General features: G+C 40.6%; 1 protein-coding gene across 4 annotated transcripts in view; it reads right to left on the reverse strand.

Moving 5' to 3' along the window:
• Positions 1-12,185: 12,185 nt before the first annotated feature.
• The window catches only part of LOC146554965 (anoctamin-4-like), a 58,706-nt gene continuing 49,132 nt past the window's right edge, over positions 12,186-21,759 (reverse strand). For all 4 annotated transcript variants that reach the window (XM_085253071.1, XM_085253072.1, XM_085253074.1 and 1 more), the window contains 8 exons: positions 21,653-21,750; positions 20,664-20,806; positions 19,377-19,529; positions 19,143-19,290; positions 18,938-19,057; positions 17,545-17,650; positions 15,059-15,262; positions 12,186-12,780 (listed from right to left, as the gene is read on the reverse strand). In XM_085253071.1, coding sequence (XP_085109197.1) covers positions 15,071-15,262; positions 17,545-17,650; positions 18,938-19,057; positions 19,143-19,290; positions 19,377-19,529; positions 20,664-20,806; positions 21,653-21,750 — 960 coding nt within the window. In that variant the 3' untranslated portion in view covers positions 12,186-12,780; positions 15,059-15,070. The remainder of the gene's footprint in view (positions 12,781-15,058; positions 15,263-17,544; positions 17,651-18,937; positions 19,058-19,142; positions 19,291-19,376; positions 19,530-20,663; positions 20,807-21,652; positions 21,751-21,759) is intronic.

A 21,759-nucleotide genomic window follows, 5' to 3' on the forward strand; every position in this document is an offset into this window, starting at 1 on the left:
CTGACTTTCAGAGTGTAGTTTAAATGAGGGACCTGTCATACTTGATTGAGTACACATGCACCCTAAATGATGGTGCAAACATCTACTATATCATATAGCAAATAGATTGTGTGAGAATGTGACTTTTATGTTCTGGATGTGTGTGTCCTTAGCACTTGCAAAAGCACTCTCCCACATAGAAATGCTAGGAAACGTTATCCTGTGTGTTAGGGTAAAATTCAAAGGCAGACTTGAAGACAACAGGCTGGTGGATGTAAAAAGGTCACTTTAACAAAACAGGTTGAGCTGGATAGTCAACAAGCCCAGAGTCTAACAGAAAGCCCAGCTAACAACTAGGACCAGAAAAGAAAGCATAAACTCAGAGGGATTAACATGGAGACAAGAGGGATACTGGGCCGTCACATGACAGGCGGACAGCAAACGCACACTGACAACTGACAAAGGACTATGAGGGCAAGGCACACAATCACAAGGAAGGAGGCAAAGCAGCTCCCCCCCCCCCCCCCCCCCCCCCCCCCCACACACACACACACACATTACTACTAAAATAAAACTGGACGTGACTATAAAGCAGCTAACACAGACAAATGGGATACAAAGAGAGAAAAAGGGACATGGGGAAATGGGCAGGAGAAGCAAATGGAAAGGCTAGAATTAAATGTCACAGAACAAAAAAGAGTCATCAATAATTCATGTGCATTACATGACAGTCACCAAAGTTTCCTTCAGAATTAATGACAATGGCAGTGCAACATATACATTAGCAAGAGTGGGGGTAAAGGGTGCATGGATGTCTTTTAATGCTTGCTTACAGGGGCAATAGATAACACAGTTATGTCAAATGTTTGCACCATTCTAATATAAAGAAATATAAACGTAAAATATTTGCTCACTTTAAAGTTAATGATAGTAACACGTCTCAAAAAAATTGGCCATGTAACATCCCTTCTTCTTTTAACTTCAATACACAAATTGGGACTGATGACATCATTTGCTGGACTGTTTGGGAGAAGAACGTTGTCCTTTTCCTGTCTCATACAGGATTCCAGCTGCTTAACAGTCCAGCTGTGGGCTTCTGTGTTGTATTTTTAGTTTCACTATACTCCAAATGTTTTTGGTCTGGACTTCAGGCAGGCCTGTTGAGGTTTCTAATGTGCATGAAAATAAAGCAATGAGAGCACACTAAGCATTAAAATATTTCATCAAAATGAAAATGTAAATTGTACCGCTATGTGCGCTAAAGCCCAAGAATAACAGTTTTTGTGCAGCATCAATTTCATGTCTTATTTCAATGTTCTGGTAATATATATATATATATATATATATATATATATATATATATATATATATATATATATATATATAATTATTATTTTTTATTTATTAAGGGTTGCACCGATATTGAACCATTCGATAAAGTGCTTTCGGTTCGGTACGCATATGAACAATACAAAATTTTTAATTTGTATTATCAACTTTTCTTCTGACAATGCTGTCTGTGTTGAGAGCTCAGTGGATCTGCGTTTGACTACTCCACCTAGGCTGCACTGTCGAGCGCAGATCCACTGAGCGCAGCGCAAGCTAGCAAGACAGAAGCTTAGCTCGTTGCAACATGGCAAATTGAACCTCCCCCACCCTCATTCAGATCTGGCCTGTGGAACTATTTTGGTCTTCATGTGACGTATGACCCTGAAGGTAAGCGTGTCATGGGCAAAAGTAAAACAGTATGTCGGATGTGCCACGCAATGCTCAATTACATGGGTGGGAACTACTGTGTAGTTTGCTCGTTAAGGTGTTGACACAGTCCAGCCCCACGCACGGGGCGATCCGCGGTAACTCGATAACGGAGATTTGCCTGTTGTGGCGTTAACGTCATTTCAGATTAACACTGACAGCACTAGTGGGAACAAAATGAATATGACTGCACATTTACTCCGATATCATTTGTTGTATAGGATGCTTTAAGTGCTCTATACACTCTCTGCTTTATGAATATGTTTCATATAAGCAGCCAATATTTAGTCATATAGTAATAAAACTACTAAGTGTCGCTCAACTGTGAAGTTACACCAATTCTAACTGTGCATTGTCACTGGAAATCACACACACTGAAAATGTGACACAGAAAATGTATAACACAAGTAAATGATTCTTGATCCTCATGAATATGAAGCAATAAATGTGAATAAAATACAAATGAAATATAGAAAATCAAGGGCTTATATATTCAAATAGTTAATCATTAAGAAAAATATGGCCAATATAAACTGAACATTTACTAATCAAGTAAATTTTATTTCCATTAAAATGTAACCAATTAATTTTACTGATACATTCTAATGGTTTTTTTAATAGATCTTGAACATGTTGCACTGTCAATGGTGCTGCTATGGAGAAGGTATGCAGCACCAAGTTCCTGGGTGTGCACATCTCAGAAGATCTCTCCTAGTCAAAAAACACATCATTGCTGGTCAGTAAAGCCCAACAGTGACTCTACTTTCTCCACAAACTGGGAAGAGCAAGAGCCTCAACCCCAACTATGAGCACCGTTGAGAGTATTTTGCCATAGTTACAATGGGTAGTAAGAGCAGCGGACAGGATCGTAGGTACCTCTCTTTCCTCTCTCCAGTACATCTACTGCACCCAACTCATCCAGAAAGCCCTCTGCATTACAGGTAACTCCACTCATCCGTTTAACAGCTTCTTCAGTTTGCTCAGGAAGGAGACTGAAGAGCCTCTTGGCCAGAACCAGCAGACTGAGAGACAGCTTCGACCATCAGGCTGTCAGGATGCTGAATTCACTCCCTGCTCTCACACACGAACTGCAGACCTGCGTTCACTTCTTCCCTGTGAAACATACAAAACGCTGACCTGCCACCATTGCCTTTTCACTGACTGCCCCACCCCACTCGCACACAAACTTGCCCACAATCACTATAATTGTGTTGGACACTGCTGTTTAAATAAGATTGTATAGTATTGTGTTGCACATAAGGCTCCCATTTTATTTTTATCTTTTTATCTTTATATTGTTTTAGTGTACACTGAGGGCCATGCGAGCATTGCAGTTTCAAATTCCTGTGTGTGATTGTAAATATGGTCTTTGACAATAAGGCTAACTTTGACTTTGATAATGTCTCTGATTTGAGTAGGTGGTGTTCAGCTGAATCTCCCCAAACAAATCAAATGACGTACAAATGCTTTCTTTTATGTCAACATGCACAAAGCCTGAAGCAAAGCCTTCAAAACTGTTTTATATATTTTTATGCAGATGACACAGTTTTATATGCCAGTGGCTCTTCCTTTGATCTGGCTATTGCAAATGTACAACCTGCTTTTGTTTAACGTTGTTTTTCTTAATTTTTGATTGTGTGGAATACGTAATTTTATTTTATATGGTAATAGCTGTCTATCTTGAGAAAGAGATGTCAAACCCAGTGACAATACCTGTTTAAATAAAGTATTTAATAAGAATTTGTTTTTGTATCTGATGCCATTGAGACCTACTGTATGGGTTGTATTTTATGCTACAGAAAGTGCTCTCTGCCACCTCCATAAAGCCAAACACTTTGGGTGGTAGCTGCTCCTCTTTTGCTGTTGTTGTCCGCTTAAATGTCTGTTATATTACATCTGTATGTGCAATCTGAGGTTTCAACTTGGCTCACATATTCTCCTGGGCTAGCGCATTGCCCTTCAAAAGGCAATTACTCGTTCTAAGACAGCCAGTTTGAGGTGCAGCATGCGATGAGACAGTAAGAGACTGTAGAGACTCAATCGAGGGGCCACTGATACAGCAGATGAAGCTGACCCAGATTCTGTGGGAAGAAGGCAAGAAGAGAGTCTCATCTACAAAGTAATTTCCTCTGTGAGAAAAACACTGGCTGCTTTGCCCTTAAAATTGTCTGATCAAATATTTCAGTCTGAATGTAGGGTCGGTGTCTGGAGAAGATGTGATCTGCTAAGGCATGTTATTAATCCTCATTATCTGTCCAGTGGTGCACACTGCAGATGTGCGAGTGTCTCTGTTACTAAAGACTATCACAGCCAAATGGCTTCACAAGAGTAAAATAAATGAGATGTTCTCAGCTTGAAGAACTTTTAAAGGATTTTTAAAAATTAACTACATTTTTTTTAGTATCAGAAACTTCTCTGGGATTCTTCCTAGGTCTGTATACTATAAGTTCTGCTGTACTTGTACTTGCTTTAGTTTTCTCAGTCTCTGTCCCTATTTGCCCATCTCTTCGGTTCTGGCTGCCAACCAATCACAATATAAAGAGACAGACCTGGGCTTAATCACAATATTTATATGTAAAAGTGTCTTATTTCACCTGACCAAAGTCAAAGTTAAAGCATTTTTTGTCACAGTCCTCTCCTCTTGTGACGTTCTCTCTCTCCAACTCATTTGTATGTAGATGTGTGTTTAGCAAAAGCAGGACTCTCCTTTTGCCTCCAAACACCTGGTTTAATCACAGACCTGTTCCTGATGTCCTGTTCAGTCCTCACTGGATCATTGTCTTGCATCAGTTAGTGCAGCCAGGCTCCAAGCCTTAAGTTAATGTTTCCACTTACCTGTGAAAGAGCTGTTTCCCTGTGCTCAGGTCTGCCTGGGGACGGGAGAGTGGTGAGCAGTCTTTGTTTGGATTTGAGAGAGTTTGGACACTGTGGAGTGTCCTAGTGGAGTCTGGGACCATCACAACTGTTGTACTTTGACTAGGAGCTCTACCTGTGCCCAGATCTCGACATTTAGCGGGAAAACGATAATAAATATTTTTATATCAAGGCAATTATCATGGTCTCCATGTCCTCCATTGCAGACCTGCTTTCAGTCTCCCTTTCCTCCTCTTTTGATCTCCTTTTCTCTCTCCCATCAGTTTGCATCCCAGGCAGGTGCACCTGTTTACCATTCAGTGGTACCATTTCAGTCAGGCTTTCACCAGAACGTTACTCATGCGTCGCTTTTGCTGTTTTCAGTTCTACTTTTTGATGGACTTGCCTGCTTGTCTCCACCTCCTCTTCCCATTAGCTGTGCCTGCTGGATGTTCTTACCTGACTCTGTCTCTCATGTGTTTTCTGGAAAAGAAACCCTGTCTTGGAAATCTGGAGTGTAGGAGCTGACCCATGTTTAAGAAAGGAAGACAGAAAGCAGAGAAATAACAGGAAAGACTCTTCTAACAATCACAGACATGACTTACTGACCTGAGATTCTGCTTTTGACCTTTAGAGAACTCTTGGTATTGTGAAATAATCTAAAGTTTTTTCATTAAGCCACTCAGTTGTGTCATGTGTTTGAGCTCTCTTAACTGATTTTATTACTACAATGATGTTATTTTCCATCCAGATCATTTTAACACCTGCTGAGTCACAAACAGCTTCTCACATCAGTGATGTGATCTTACACTATTTTTGAAAAGGGTAGTCCTGTTTTTCTCTTTCTTTCACATGGCAGTGAAAGAGTAAGAGCGCTTTAATGTGGAAAATGGGAAACTGCTTGCTCACCTGAAAATGATCCAGTGCTTGTTGAATTGTTTCTAACAGGCACATTGGTAAGGCCATTTCACATTTGTCCCATTCCTACAGTCATGTGAAAGTTTTCACAGCACTCTGTTGAGGCCGGGGAAGCTCATTCACTCAGTATCTTATAGAACCACCTTCAGCAGCAATAACTTGAGGAATGTCAGCATACTGTTCTTTATGACTTTCAGTTAATTAAGGGTATGTACAGTTTTGTCAAGATCTTGCTAAAGAATTTCAATCAGGTTTAAGGTCTGGACTTTGACTTTGATAGCAACGCCTTCATTCTTTTCTTTTTCTGCTCATTCTTTAGTGAATTTTCTGTTTTATTTGGGAATTTTGTCTGTTGCGTGAGCCAGTTTCAGCCAAACTTTAGCTGTCACACCAAACTTGCCTGACTCTTATGAACTCCCATCCTCCTCACTGCCCTCTCTGCTCTCTAATCATTAGTACACCTAAAGGGCCCTGGGCTAACCCCAGAGACAACAATCCAAAAAGCCAGGAAGCATTCAGCCGTCTCAGTCAGGCGAGAAAACAAGCTGAGAAAACAAAGGTGTCTTCAGTTTACATCAGCATTTCACTTTGTCAGTTTTGAACTGCAGTCAATGTCAGTGGGCATGAACAGTTCATTTTTGATAGTTTTCATTTTTCAAGCGCTGCTATGTCTTTCCTGTAACGACCCACCTTTCAACTGATCGTGTTATAATAATTCCTTCAAAGCCTCTCTCCACCCATTTGAAGCCCTTTTGTGTAATATTTGACTCTGGCTTTAAGTTCGACGAGTAAATTGACTCAGTGGTTAAAAACTGTTTTTCTATTCAATTCATCCATCCATCCATCCATTCGCTACCGCTTATCCTTTTCAGGGTCGCGGGGGGCGCTGGAGCCTATCCCAGCTGTCATAGGGCGAGAGGCGGGGTACACCCTGGACAGGTCGCCAGTCTGTCGCAGGGCCAACACACAGGGACAGACAACCATTCACACTCAGATTCACTCGCACATTCACACCTAATGGCAATTTGAATTATCCAATTAACCTATCCCCACAAGCTGCATGTCTTTGGACGGTGGGAGGAAGCTGGAGTACCCGGAGAGAACCCACGCAAACACGGGGAGAACATGCAAACTCCACACAGAAAGACCCCGGCCTGATGGTGGAATTGAACTCAGGACCTTCTTGCTGTGCGGCAACAGTGCTAACCACCGTGCCACCGTGCTGCCCTATTCAATTCAATTCAATTTTATTTATATGGCACCAAATCACAACAATAGTCACCTCAAAGTGCTTTATATTGTAAGGTAGACCCTACAATAATACATACAGAGAAAAACCCAACAATATGACCCCCTAATGAGCAAGCACTTTGGTGACAGTGGGAAGGAAAAACTCCCTTTTAACAGGAAGAAGCCTCCAGCAGAATCAGGCTCAGGGAGGGGCGGGGCCATCTGCTGCGACCGGTTGGGGTCAGAGAAGGAAGACATGATAAAAGACATGCTGTGGAAGAGAGACAGAGATTAATAACAGGTATGATTCAGTGCAGAGAGGTCTACCAACATGTTTGAGTAAGAAAGGTGACTAAAGAATAAATACTCAATGCATCATCTCTACTTCATATCAAAAATTAAGCATTTCCTTTCTGTGAGAGATTGTGAAATTGTTATTCATGCTCTAATGTCCTCCTGCTTGAGATACTGCACTTCACTTTACAATAGTCTCAGTCAGTCTTCTATTTCCTGTCTCCAGCTTGCCTGAAATGCTGCTGTTAGTTGAAACTGAAGTGACATTCACACTGATTTTGCACTGTTACCAGCATGGCCCAAACCAAAAGGAAGATGGTTGACTGAAATGCCTCGGACATGTGCCCGTGTTTTCAAAGAGAAATAAAAGCTCTACTTTCAGTGTTTTACTATCAGAATCAGAATCAGAATCAGAATACTTTATTGATCCCTGGGGGAAATTATTTTGTAGTCAGTAGTAGACTCCAAGAATATGAGAACGTGAGTTTGTGTGTGGAGGAGAAACAGCGTGAAGAATAGTAGATGGAGGAAAATAGAGATGGACATGTCAGCTGTGTCGCTGTGGCAACCACACCGCAAAGCAGCAGGAGTGAGGAGTGTTCAGTTACCTTTTCTTTTTTTTGGTTTCCTGGTATTTGCTGTGATGATCTGGGATGTCACTTCAGGGACTTGCTGTCTAAGGCTTGAGTGTGTGCAAACAGTCTGCCAGGCAGCTTCCAAGAGGTGCTCGTTAACTGTGTACAGAGTAAGCAGCTGGAGCCTTGACATTTAAAGAAGGCGGGTTTCTGGCACACGGCGAGATTTGTCTACATTATGAGGGGGAGAAAACATGTGCTGCCAGCCACCTGGCCTTCTGCTTAAGCCACTGATCGATGCAAATATTACACATGAGAAAGAATTTGTAAAGGAATCTGTACCTGAAGCCATGATGAAGCTGTGAGCTTTATTTTGTATGTGCATTTGATTTCATCCCGCAAGTTTCATAATAAGAAGAATAAGAAATATGTTATTTATCCCATATTTCAAAAATTATTTTGTAACAACAACAACAATTAGCTGTATAAATGAACTTTTATAAAGTTTTATAAAAGATTTAAAAAATATTTATTATTAATAATACTAATGTATTACATATTTTATATAATACTTTCTCATTATTAATTCATTAATTAGGTGTTCTCGCCTGTAAATGGTGCGCAGGGTGGTCAGGACGATCCATGAGGGATAACAGTTCAGGAACCTCTCTACCAAGAATCAAAAATATTGAATTTCAGTCTTTAGTCTTTAGTGTCACTACGTCCAATGCTGCTCCCCCTGGCAGACCACAGCAAAGCACACTTTACTCACCAGCACTAGTGATAGAAAATCTCCATCACTGCAGACACTGAAGCATCTCAGTTTACTTAAGAAACAGAACCCAGACATGGACAGTGTAGACATCATCCTTTTCCTTCTGAAGTTGATTTCTTCCAGACCACTACACAAAATCCTCTACTATTGCCCTGCACTCGTCCTCCTGTCCATCACTCAGTAATTCAACCAGGTGAACAGGAATGGAGTAAGCACAGTTCCCTGAAGAGCTTCTCTACAACACATAGCCAGCCTGTCTGTCTGGTAGTCAATGATCCATGGGATGGTGGGCATGTTCCTTGACATTTCCTGTTGCTTCTCTCTCTCTCCGCAGCAGCAGCTGAATTGTATTAAATGCACTTAAGAAATCAAAGAAGGCCATCCTCAACGTGCAGCTGTTCCTTCGGGATCTCTGCAGATAATCAAATGTTTGCATCATATGTGGTGTGAAGGCAACCGCCTGATACTTATGGTGTCAACTTTGGTACAGGATCCAGGCAAGATATTTTCCACCACACAGCAATGGCTTCATGCTGACTCGGGTTGTAAATGTGACGACTTAGGATCACAGACTCCTGGCTAGCTGCAGGTCCTCAGAACCTTGGGTGTGTGTGTATGTGTGTGTGAGAGAGAGAGATAGAGAAAAAGAGAGAGAGCGAGAGAATTCATTTTGGGGGGAAGAAGTCAAAATCACTGAAGCAGTGAGGATATGTGGAGAACAGGGTGTGTAGTGGAGGAGGTAGCAGGGGGGCTGTGAACTAGATGTAGCAATGTTTCAGCAGGCTGCCCACCGGTTGTGGTTACACACCACAGTGCTTAAATGGAACAGGGAACTGACTAGCCATTATAACAAATGACTGTCTTTTCCTCTTCCTCTAAATTTGTATGTAAATCACTGTGCAAGTCCACCAAATTAGAGCCAGCAGTAAAATAAAATTATCCACAAAAGTTTAGGTGCTGATGCAGCTACTCACAGAAGCTGGCATGATGCCACAATAATGAATGCATTAATTTCAAAGTCTGGCTTTCCTAATTGTTGATTTACTTTAATGCTAGGGGGAATACAACTCCTAGCATTTAATGTCTGAAGTCAGCTCTCTGTGAGATGCTTAAAGAAAGTTTGCAATGTTCTGTATTTTTTTTTTTTATCAGCCAAGCTACCTTGACTAATAATACAGCCCAGGGACTCTTGTTAAAGCAGCTATGAGGAGACTAAGACCTTCACGTTACCAACAATTAAATTCATCACACACAACAATCACAGTATTGACAAGCATTTATGTTTCTGTCTGCTTGCAAGTAAGTAGAATACTTTTTGGAGATGGGGTCCGGGAGCCACCGCCAGCCCCCTTCAAGGCCTTCGCCAATTCATGTTTAAGCCATGCACCTCTATCTACTAAAACGCTGTCAAACCTCAAATGAGGACGTGGGCCCAGTGAGTGAACTCTCCTTTTATCTTTGTTTTGGTCTCCTCCACCACCTTTGCAGACAAAAATCTGGCTGTTTTGCCACAGAGACCTCCTCTCAGGGGGTTTATTGGCTAAAAAAAACAGCAAAACAGCAGCATTCTGCATTTAAAAATGGCACTTAAATGAACAGGAGTGAATGGAACTTTAGGGTTTCAACCAACTTTCTGTGGTTTCACTAAACAATAAGCAGTACCTTTCATGTTAGACTTAGTCATTTGATCCATTTGAGATCCAGAGAATACAGAGCTTTATAACAACATAACCTGAAAACCACAGAGATTCTTTTAAATGTTGTCAGTAAGAGGAGAAAATGCTGAGGTTAGCTCTTTCTGCACTGCGATGCATTCTAATTTCCACATATGCCTTGTTACTTTTTCACTGCATGCGTACCTTTCAACTATAGTGATTTCACAGAGTGCCGAACTGCCAAAATACAGGATATGAGGAAATGTCAGATGTTATCCTCTGACAGCCTTATGTAACTCCTGAGCGTGTGTCAGGGGTAATCCTCTTACAGGGGAGAAAAGTCCCCTTAATAGGAAACAAAACAGTTTGCCTCCTCTGTCCCCTGCTTTTAATAATCAAATTGCAGCTTGCGCAAAGGCCACCACACCAAAGTAATCCATGCTGGAGGACAATCCTCTGCTCTTTAATCTATGATTATTTGCATGTTCAAAATGACCAGATAGTGACAGACCATTGACAAACAGATGTGTTTGGGCTTAGGAAAACATCTTATTGATGATAGCAATGATTCCTTCATTTTTGTGTATGATCTACAAAAGAGTGCAAATCTAGAGGCTGTCGTGGAATTTATAGGAATTCATTAATTTGCTTTGAGCTATGGCTCTGTCTTCATCGGGGTATTATTAATATTGCAAGAGGTTGCACAGTTAACAAAATGTGAACTGCAAATTAAGGCTCTGACTCCCTCTGTTGGTGTGGGATGATAAATGCTGGCGTTACTCAGGATTAGAGTATTTCAAATGCACAACAATTCACACCTCTGAACTCAATACCTGGTGGTGTCACGAAAGATTTGAGCAGTGAAAGTGATGTTAAAAAACAGCAATACAACCCTACAAAACAGAGTCCATTACAGATAAAGTTGCTCTTCTTAATACAAGAAAGAATGAATAAAAAAGAAGACTCTGTGTTAAATTTACTTGGATCTGGCACCATTTTAACGATATCTGGTTGAGATGGCAGACTTTGGAAAAGTCAGTGACAGTTTTGTAAAGAGTAACCAATCAAAAAAGTTACAGCCATTGGTTTCACTTTTAGCAAAACATGTTAGAATGATTATTTTCTTCGTTCCCTGGTTACCAAGACTCAGGAGAACGATTCAAATAAAACCAAAAATTACATTTTCTGATTGTGTACTGTTAGTAGAAAAGTACTGGTTTTTACACTTGCCTGGAAAGTGAAATGTTACTTCATTTCTAGCCGGGGACAATAATCCCCTTTGGTGATGCATCAGGAAGTGTGAAACTGTCAAAACAAACATGTGGAGCTACCTGTGGTGGTGACCCCGTATGGCAGGGGAGCAGCCAGAAGTGGCTCTCAGTGATGACTTCGACCTCAGTTCGTTAATGTGACCCAGTGGTGAGTGCTTTTCCACATGGGAAGAGAGTCCTGGGTCAAAATCAGAGTTGTGAACCTCATGTTGTTTGTCTTGGCTCAGAGCACTCTCGAAAAGAGACTCTTAATTTCAAGAGTTCTACTTCCTGTTAAAATAAAAAAAGTAACTTGAAGTCTGATATCTTCCTCTCAAATGCGGGGTAATAAAAGTACTCTATGAAGTAGCAGAAAATAGTTACTTTACCATGTTCACTTTTATTTTAACCTTTTCATTGGGAAATATATTTTAAGAAAATAATGAACCAATTGTAGAAGAAGTATGAGAGTAAATACTCATTAATAAAGTTATTATCCATTTGATTATTGCTGACTGTTTTTATCCCATTGGTTCGTATTGGTTTGCACCTCTAAAGAAAGTTGACATTTTTGCCTCTGTGGTTTTACTGTGGAATTAATTAACTAGAAATATATATGAGTCTGTTTCCTTGAAGTAGGAACTCAATTAAATAAATACACCTTTTTCACTTTTTAGTGAGTGCTGACTCACCTGCTATGAAAAAAAGTAAAAATACGTTAAAAAAAAAAAGCTGGATGCAGTGAAAGAATTTTCCATATTCAATTTTTACAGTTGTCTCCCTGTACTTTTAAACCATGCATTAAACTTACCATGACGTTTTTTTTCAGTGTTAATGACAATAATGTCTAAATAAAAAACATCTACTGACTCAAGATATAATCAAGAAAGGGAAAGTCAAATGTCTTTACAATAAATAATATTTATTACTGCAGTTATCAATCTAAATTCAAGTGGAAAGCATTTCCAATATAGGCAAACTGTGGACAGCGCCATAGCCTTGATAGAATAGGTCTTTACATTACTTAATTTTTCTTGCACTACACTATAGCAGAGCATATAAGCCTGACATTCATTTAAATACATTTATTTACAGTGAAGCAAAATGTGAACTCCCTTAGCAAGAAGAAATGTAAACAGGGTTTGTTACCTAGTAAGCTCAGGAGAGTAGGTCCTCTCATCTAAAACAGAAAATGTGGAAAAGTTTCATCTTGCTTAAAATCTACATTCAGGATCTGAAGATGTACCCTGCTGAGAGTCCAAACTGGAAGGGAAAAAGTAGCAAATCCCACTGCCAAATGTTCCAGAGCACTTCTCTTAGTTTTGCAGACATGGGCTCCAAAGTCACTGTTACGGTGAGCTAGATGCAGTTCAGAAACTGTCCAACAGGAGGGGCTGGTCTGACATAGCAGGAGGAAGGGATGAGAGTCCAGTACATGCAGGAAACCCGGCACTCTCCCTCTGCTGTGCTGTGAAAACCAAAGACCTGCTGACTACCTGGAAATAAGAGACACTCGTGTAAAGCTTGCAAACACCGAGAAACATTTCAAACAAACAGCTTTATTTACATTTTTTTGGATCGCAGTTTGAATACACTTTGTACTGAATATACACAGCATTCATCCATGGCAGCAGAAAACTGCTTTTAATGTCATCTTTTGAGCAATAACTTGAACTGTAGCTTAGTAACTTTACTCTGTAATGAATTTAAATGTCTGGGTTTTAGTCCAGTAACAGAAAATGCCAACTAAAAGTGACTATAACACTTATTAAACACAAGAACTTTCATTTCCTGGTCATACAACTGTACATTTATTAAGTCGATATTAGATGGGCTTTTGAATTTCTGTGGATAGACTGGATATAGATAAAAAACATAAACCAGGCTTTCAATCAGTTCACATTTTCAGTCAGAACTAAACGTTAGCACAATTTGCTAGTTAGCTAGAGTAAATACAAGACTGCAACAGCTGTTCTGGTGGACTGAAATTTGTAGTCCCCATAAGAAGATGCTAGTTGTGAGTAAATGGCAACTACCAGAGCTGAAAACGGAAGCTAATGCATTAATGCCAAATACTGCATTTCCTCAAGACTGTCTCCAAAGACCCCCTTGGTAAAACATCATAGCGGAAACAGGGACGCTTACAGCCTTATACAAAAAAGGCTTTTGGTCTCTATAGCTGAGTCACACCGCTAAGTATTTAATAACTCGGACTTTTTAAACTTTTAAAACTTAGCGGTAAAAATCTTTAAAAGGTAGTAAAGCCAGAACATTCTCATTCCCAACGCGCAACATACTGACAATTTCTCACAGCCCGAGGAGTCTCATAGTGACACGAGAGGTACCCTTCTGCGTCCTTATGAGATGCTCCAGATTCTCAATTGAATCCAACAGAATGCCGCTCGTGGTGGGAACACACGCTTCGAGCAGAGGCTCCAGCCCTCGCTTCCAGCCTGAACCAGAACCTTAACCATAAGCTTAAACCTATCACGTAGTGTTTTCCAGAGTGATTCATGATCAGAACATAAAACACATTTACATGTATAGATTCATTCCTTTCGGCTCTCATGCCTCAGAATGCGTAACATACCGACGATCTGTCACATGCGCCGGTATGTTATGCGTTGGGATGAGAACGTGGTGAGTAAAGCGGTAAATGCCACTACAAATCAAACCTCTCTGTGTGACTTAGCAGACACTTATGTCTGCATATGTCGCCCATCCACTTTATGGTATTCTAATTTTAGGCACTAAATACCGGCTAAAAGAACAGCAGTGGTCAAATTAATAACTTTAAACCATCAACATGGGTCTTCACCAGTGTACTGGTGTAAACATTACACCAGTAACTAATACAACGCATGCAAAGTAATATGATTCATCACATTACATGTGTCCATAATACTGTAATGTAATATGTTAATATGATACTAAATTCAGCAATTATATTGCAGTTACAATTATCTCTTTACGTCTGTTACAAAGGTTCTTCAGTTATCAGCAGCAGAAATGAAAAAAAAAACACCCCACATCGAACACTTTTTTTTTGTCTTGTGTACTTGCACTACAATCAACTGAATTTGGGTGGAGTAAAATGGTGGAGCGGCATCAGCTTTGAGGAGTTATGTGCATCACTTTTATTTTAATTTCACAAAATTAACACAAGCCCACAAGCCACATTTTACTGATAAAGCAACTTTATTTTTTGCACATGTCTGCACAGACAGCATGCTAAGGCAAAGCTAGCCAAAAACCCAGAGTATATGCCGACCCCAACCCAGCAACCAAACGCTGATCTTTAATAGGCTTGATCTTCACTTAGTTAAATGATGAGTCATCAGACTTGAAGCCTCTGTTTCCACCTGTTCATGCCACTTAAGTAGAATCACTGCAGCAGCCCCTTTGAGGTTTCTTTGCTTTGTGTTCATATGCAACTACTAAAAGAAAGATTGTAGGCCTGTCCTCACTAGGATAGGGATTTGGGCTGATGTGTGGGACTGTAGCCTCAGGTTTGTTAAATAGTAATTACATGACACTGTGTTTCAGGTCATTTTACAGAGTAACTGGAAAGTAATGTAACGAGTAGTGTAAAAAAATTTTACTCTTTCTGGTGAGTAATTCAGTAACATACTTACATTTAATAAAAGTAATAAAGCAATACTTTTCCTAAATAACAACCCCAACGCTGGTCTTCACAAACAAATAAATGACATCATGGTAGCCATTTTTGATATACACCCTTAATAGAGCTGAAGAAAATCTCTCTACATGTACCTGTTGGTGTGTTCAGGGCCATTCCTTATGGTGGACCCTGTCTTTCTTCTTCTTCTCGTTTTTTTCCTTTTGCAGTCTCTCCAACTCAGCCTCATACATCATCTCCTGGATCAAGTATTTCTCCCTGCGCATTCTGTCTCGCAGGTCCTTGGGAAGGTCGGGGATCAGGTATGCGATCAGAGTCTTGATGGCAAAGACCATATGCTACAAAAACACAGAACTTTATCAGAAATCCCAGAGCTATACCTCCACTATGCTAAGAACTTTGAAGTGATAAGATGCAGTAATGCTTTTCTTCTTTGATTGTTATGTCCTAATAGGAAAGACTGGCTCTTTATCAGTTAAATGCTTCACAAAGCATAACAAATGATTTGAAAGATGGTAAAAAATTTCCGAGTGACACGTTTATTTGAGCCTCTTCTCTGATAAATACACTGTACCCGAGCAGCTCTAATCTGGATTTATAAAATGCTTTTTTTACACCTCCTAAATCTGGATTAGTTGCAATGTTACTTAGAGCGTGTGAGCTAAAATAGAAGAGTGCACTCCTCCAGCCGCTGAAAGCTGGAACAGGTCGCTCAGAATGCCAAACACAGGAAGCAGAACATGTTTTTTTTAAATTGCATGACTCTATTTTGGTCACAGCAACGTTAGAACATGACTGGGCTTCTGTGGCTGCACTTTTCTGCAATTCATCAAATCTTTAGTCTCTAAATGATTTGAGTTGATGGGTCATGGTTAAAAATATTCACTAGAGCCATGTCTCTATTAGGCTTTTTTAGATTTGAGAAAAATATTGAGAAAAATACAGTTCTATGAAAATGTATTTAACCCCTTCATGATTTCTTACTTTTTTGCATATTTGTAACACTTGCATGTTTCAGATCATTGAACACTTTTATTATTATTCAAAAGTAACCCCAGTAAATGCAAAATGCAATTTTAAATTATTTTTAAGGGGAAAACAATCCATCTAAACATAACTGGTTGTGCCGCCCAAGAACTGCAATCAAGTGTGCCAACTGGCAATGAGTCTTTCACTTCATTGTGGAGAAATTGAGGCATTCTCTTTGCAAAACTGTTTTAATTTAGCAACACTGGAGGGTTTTCAGACATGAACGGCCTTTTAAGGTCAAAGATTTAAGTTCAGACTTTGACTAGTCACTCCAAAACCTGAAGTTTCGTTATTTTTAGCCATTCAGAGGTGGACTCTCTGGTGTATTTGGGATCATCGTCCTGCTGCAGAAGTGAGCTTGTGCTTCAGGACATGAACTGATGGCCTGACATTCTCCTTCAGGATTTTCTGGTAGAGAGCATAATTCATGGCTCCACCAATTACAGCAAGTTGTCCAAATCCTGAAGCAGCAAGGTAGGCCCAGATCACCACACTGTTACAACCATGTCTGCCTGCTTGTATGATGTTGTGTTAGTTTTATGGCAGATGTTTTTCTTCTCTCGCCCCAACCGGTTGCAGCAGATGGCCCCGCCCCTCCCTGAGCCTGGTTCTGCCGGAGGTTTCTTCCTGTTAAAAGGGAGTTTTTCCTTCCCACTGTCGCCAAAGTGCTTGCTCATAGGGGGTCATATGATTGTTGGGTTTTTCTCTGTATCTATGAAGCGCCTTGAGGCGACTTTTGTTGTGATTTGGCGCTATATAAATAAAATTGAATTGAATTGAATAGAATAGATGTAAGATAGTTTCTGGCAATTGTGAAACGAGCCTTTATGTTCTTTTTGGTCAGCTGTGGCTGTCTCCACCAACTCTCCCCTGGTGCCATTGTTGCCCAGTGTCTTTCTTATTTTTGAGCCATGACCTTTGACCTTTAGGGACAATTTACGTCTGCAGTTCTCTTGTAACCTCCTTGATAAGTTGCTGATGCACTCATAGAGAAATTTTGGAAGGGTGGACTTTCCTGTGAATGCTCCAAGTTTTCTCCATTTGTGAATAACGACCTCCCTCAGCCTTAGAAATGCCTTTGTAACCCTTCCACCCCGGTGTCGATGACTTTGTCTCTCATCTGTTCTCTCAGATCTTCTTGAGTTTCTTTAGATCGTGTCATGATGTTCCTCCTTTATGAGATCTCTTAGACCTCTTCAGCTTCTCAGACAGGTTCTATTTAAGTGAATTCTTGATTCAACAGGTCTTCCTGGGTGTGGCTCGTAATCTAAAACAAATTTTTCTAAAAAAAAAATATGGTTCACAACAACTAATTCACCTAGACTAAGGTCGAGGTAAGATAGCTTTTTTGATCAATGAAATCATAATTTAAAAACTGAAATTTGCATTTACTCTTTTTATCTTTCTATAAAATTAGAATTAGTTTGAAGGGGGAAAGAAGGGAGTCAAGTACTTTTTCACAGCACTGCTGGTTGGTCCTGATAAATAAGAGAGAAAGGTGAAAACCTGTTGACAAAATAATAAGAAGGAATCCAATTCCAAAGGCAGCTTGCAGCCTGCTGTCATTTGTCAGTGACTACAAAAGACTGACCTCAAAAACAATGATGAAGGCCAGCCGGGCTGCCAGGACGTGCCAGAACTGCAGAGTGTAAGAGTAAGGCTCTGCAGAATCTGGAGGCTCCCTGTAGTCACGATACCTAAAAGGGGAGGGGAAAAAAGAGAAAGGTCAAAGTTCATCCTATAGAAACACTGATGACTCATTTACCGTATTTCCCGGACTACAAAGCGCACCTGAATATTAGCCGCACAAGCTAAAATCCGGGGAAAATCCTGTTTTGTACATACATTAGCCGCACCTGACTAAAAGCCGCAGGTGTTTCAATGTTGACTTATCATATGTAAGAGAATATGCACAAAGGGAATTGTCAGGAAAGAGATGGCTGTTTGGAGACATCACTTTTATTAATATTTTGAAAAACAAGTTATGGGTACATATTTGCACATGTAGTACATAACAGTAACCTACAGCACACCAGAAAAATAGATTCGGACTACCTTTTAGGCTCAGGTGCAGTAACACGGCTTTAACAAGAAGAAAAGTCAGTCATTCACCATCTTTCTCTTCTTCCTGCGCTCTAAAACCACCAAAGTCCTCTTCTCCAGTGTCGGAAACAAACAGGCTCAGGATGGCTTCGTCATCCACTCTCCGCTTCTCTCCTTCGTTGTCACTTTCAAAACCAAAGAAATCCTCGTTGTCAGTGTCAGAGTCGAACACCCTCAGAAGGGCCGTGGCGGTGTCCTCCTCTCCATCATGCAACAGTCCAGCCCTTCAAAATCCGTTGGTGATCGTGGATGTTTTCACACTTTTCCACGCTGTCAGAATCCACCGGTGGAGTTGGGCATAACTTGCTTTTCGCAAGTTTATCGCCGCTCATCATCCACGCCTCCCGCTGAACGCGTACCGCTACTTTGAAGTTTGTTTTTCGCGCTACTTCGTACGGCACTACGTTGCCTGGCAGACGGACATGTGACTAACATACCACTCTTGAACCCCGATCCTTCCGCCAGGCAACGTAGTGCCGTACAACAGCGGAACACACAAAACAAATCGTCTTACGATATGACAAAAATCATGGACAATCCATAGAAAAGCCGCACCTGACTAAAAGCCGCAGGGTTCAAAGCTTGTGCAAAAAGTAGCGGCTTATAGCCCGACAATTACGGTACTCATATTAGTGAGCAGGAAAATTGGGATACTGGCAGAAAATGGGGCGTTTCCAAAATGATGTTCTGTAACTTCAGTTCAATGTGGATCTCAGTAAGATCACTCAGTTACCAGAATTGTGAATAAAGTAGTGGATTATCTTATAGTTGACCCTGTGCTTTTAGCTGAAGCCTTTTTAAAATAAACAAACTTCTCTTCCCACAGTGTTTCTGTTTTCTACAGCTGCCTCAAAATAACAGCTTTTCACTTCTCACACCACCTGCAGTACTTCACGGCTTCTCCAAACAGCTCCGAGCCATTCGTCCTGGGGTGCGACCTCCTCTCAAAATCTGACACCCGGAAAACTGAGAGACTGGCGTTGACATAACCCATCATGCACCTGCGGCACATACGGGAAATGATTTTACCAACTGCAGCATGCAGCAACACAGAATTAAAGCAAAAACTGTGAAATCATCCCTCACCCCTCCCCTGCTCGGCCCTGACCAGCGCAGGGTCCGTACTTGTAGGCGTAAACAAGGCGGGGGATGAAGTCCGAGGTAACGGCGATCACAAAGGCGTTGGTGATGACGGACAAGATGCCGATGCCCTCCAAAATGCCATACCAGATCCCTGCCAATAAAGAATGATTTCAAAGACACCCCACAAACAGGAAAGTGTTTCTGTAATAAAGGAACGTACTGCATTTTACTCTTTACCTATGTCTTTGGCTTGTGATGGCAGAGGGCGTCGCCACTGTGTGACAAACTTGTAAGCGTCTAAACGGATCTCGATGATGTTGTTGATCAGCGCCAAGAGAGGGGCCAGAGGGAAAGCTGCCACGAAGATGGTGGTAAAGCCAAACTGTAAAACTGAAACAAACAGTGCAAGACTTCAGAGGCCTGCACTACAGCCGGCCACGGCAGATGCCTGGTTCTGTTTGAGGTTTCTTCCTGTTAAAGGGGAGGTTTTCCTTCCCACTGTCGCCAAGTGCTTGCTCATAGAGGGCTGTCTGATTGACGGGGTTTTGCCTGCATTAATGTTGGGTCTTTATCTAACAATAAGAAGCACCTTGAGGCGACCGTTGTTGTGATTTCTACTCAATTTAATTACAAGCAGGATTTGTGGTTGCCATGGTAAATCCAGACATTTATGCTGCACAGTAGCCTGCTACCCTGAGCAAGCTACATTTATAAAATCTCTGTCTATTGACCACTCAAAGCTCGAGCAGACCTCAGTGCACAGATATTAAAAAAGGCTCTGTTTGTTTACTACTCGCTGTAAGTTTTTGGCTGTTTGACATCACCATGGCTGGATCATAAAGATCATTAAGAATAGGGATACATTTAAGGGATTTACAATCATATCTACTCATGCACAAATATGAAGGAATGATACTGTTGACCCTAACCTTTATTTATCGAGTTGAAAACCAGTGTTGTGAGAAGGTTTTGCCTGATTGTGGTTATTAGGTTTAATGAAGCCAGACTGTATAAAGGTAAACTAGCTACCTTGAACATGATGTCCAACATCTCCTTTAGATGTTCATCATGCTTTCAAACAGTTTTTTTTTAGACTGGAATTTAAGAATTTAGAGTCATGTTATTGGCTGCTGCATGAATGTAAGGCAGTAGTTTCTGTCCTGTTCAGCTCTTTATGACTTGAAGAAAGCGTATAGTGGATTTATTTGAGCGATTTCAAATCTGGGAATGGGTGAACTTAAAAACTGTAGGATGAAAATCCAAAACAATGATCAAAAACGTCAAATGCACCTTAAAGCTCCTTAAAGCACGTGGAAAAGCTTCTAGCTCTAATTCAATATAGTGCAGTGTCAGAATTACATAACATGGATTGAAGCTGCTGGGACCAAGATAAAAAAATTGTTTAGATAAATTCTGAAGATTAAACTGTAGAGTGCATTTTAGGATAGCCTTAAAATACAGAACTGATATCAAAGGTTACCAGCAAAGCGTATTTCATTCATATTGTGCTTGCATCCAACATACTCATCTCCAGGTATTCATCAAACAGTCCATAGGCATTCATTGGCTGTAGGTTAAAATCCCTCTCCCACTGTGGAAAGCCAGCCTTTGCATTTTGGCCGTGTTCTCTCCTCAGCCTCCGCCGCGTCCACCAGTTCTGCATCAGTCTGAGTAAAAAACAAAAAAAAACTGGGCATGATCTTCTTGTGCAACTACACTAAGTCCAGGTGTTTCGGAACACGAGAGACTGCTGTTTTCAAGTTTAAAAGCTCTCCGGATCTGCTCTTAAACACAGTACATGTAACCATATGGTAACTGGAGCTGCACACAAGCACAGGTGAGTAATATGGGAATGTTATTAGCTAGGTAAATGACCATAAGTAAGTACTGGTCAAATGATTGATTTAAAAATAAATAAATAAATAAATTTATAAAAAGCACGAAAGAGAAAAACACTTTATCAAACAACAAAAAACAAAATGGGAGTGAGACCAGTTTTGCAGTAGATGATGAATCACAAGGTTAGAAAAGCAGGATTCATTGCCTGGGGATCATGAATGTTTACCATGGCAATAGATTCAGATACGTTCAGCACCTTTTCAATCTGACACTACGTTTCTCGACCAACATAGACTGTATATAAACGACGGATGTATCCACTGTGATGTACCCAGCTGTTAACAACAGTTTGACAATTTTGCCATAACTGTGTTTTTTTTTGGTTTGTTTTTTTCAAATTTTCAGATGACGTAGAGTTAGAGAGTTGCCAGCTAATGCTAGCACTGGCTAGCTAGCTTGGATAGCAAGATGCATTTGCAATTCAGCATTAAATAAAATGGGCTAGTAATGGGCTAGAATTATATATTTTTGTAGTTACTCCATATACATACACGTAAGAGGTTGCCATAGTAACTAGCTCCATATATTTTATTTTTTACACCAGATGCTGCTTTTTGTCTAAACACATAACAGGTTTATATTATTTTAAGGTTACAGCGGCAAACGGAACTCACGGGTAGCCAAGCTCCATAAAGTTGTTCCACGTCTGTTTTAGCACCATGATGATTCCCATCTGCATACAGAGGTCAATGAGACAGCCACTAGGATGGCACTGAGGAGA

This window comes from Mchenga conophoros, linkage group LG17, assembly GCF_057382185.1.
Source record: "Mchenga conophoros isolate Kocher_MC1m ecotype Shallow Benthic linkage group LG17, M_conophoros_male_GT1.1, whole genome shotgun sequence".
NCBI classification, from domain to species: domain Eukaryota; kingdom Metazoa; phylum Chordata; class Actinopteri; order Cichliformes; family Cichlidae; genus Mchenga; species Mchenga conophoros.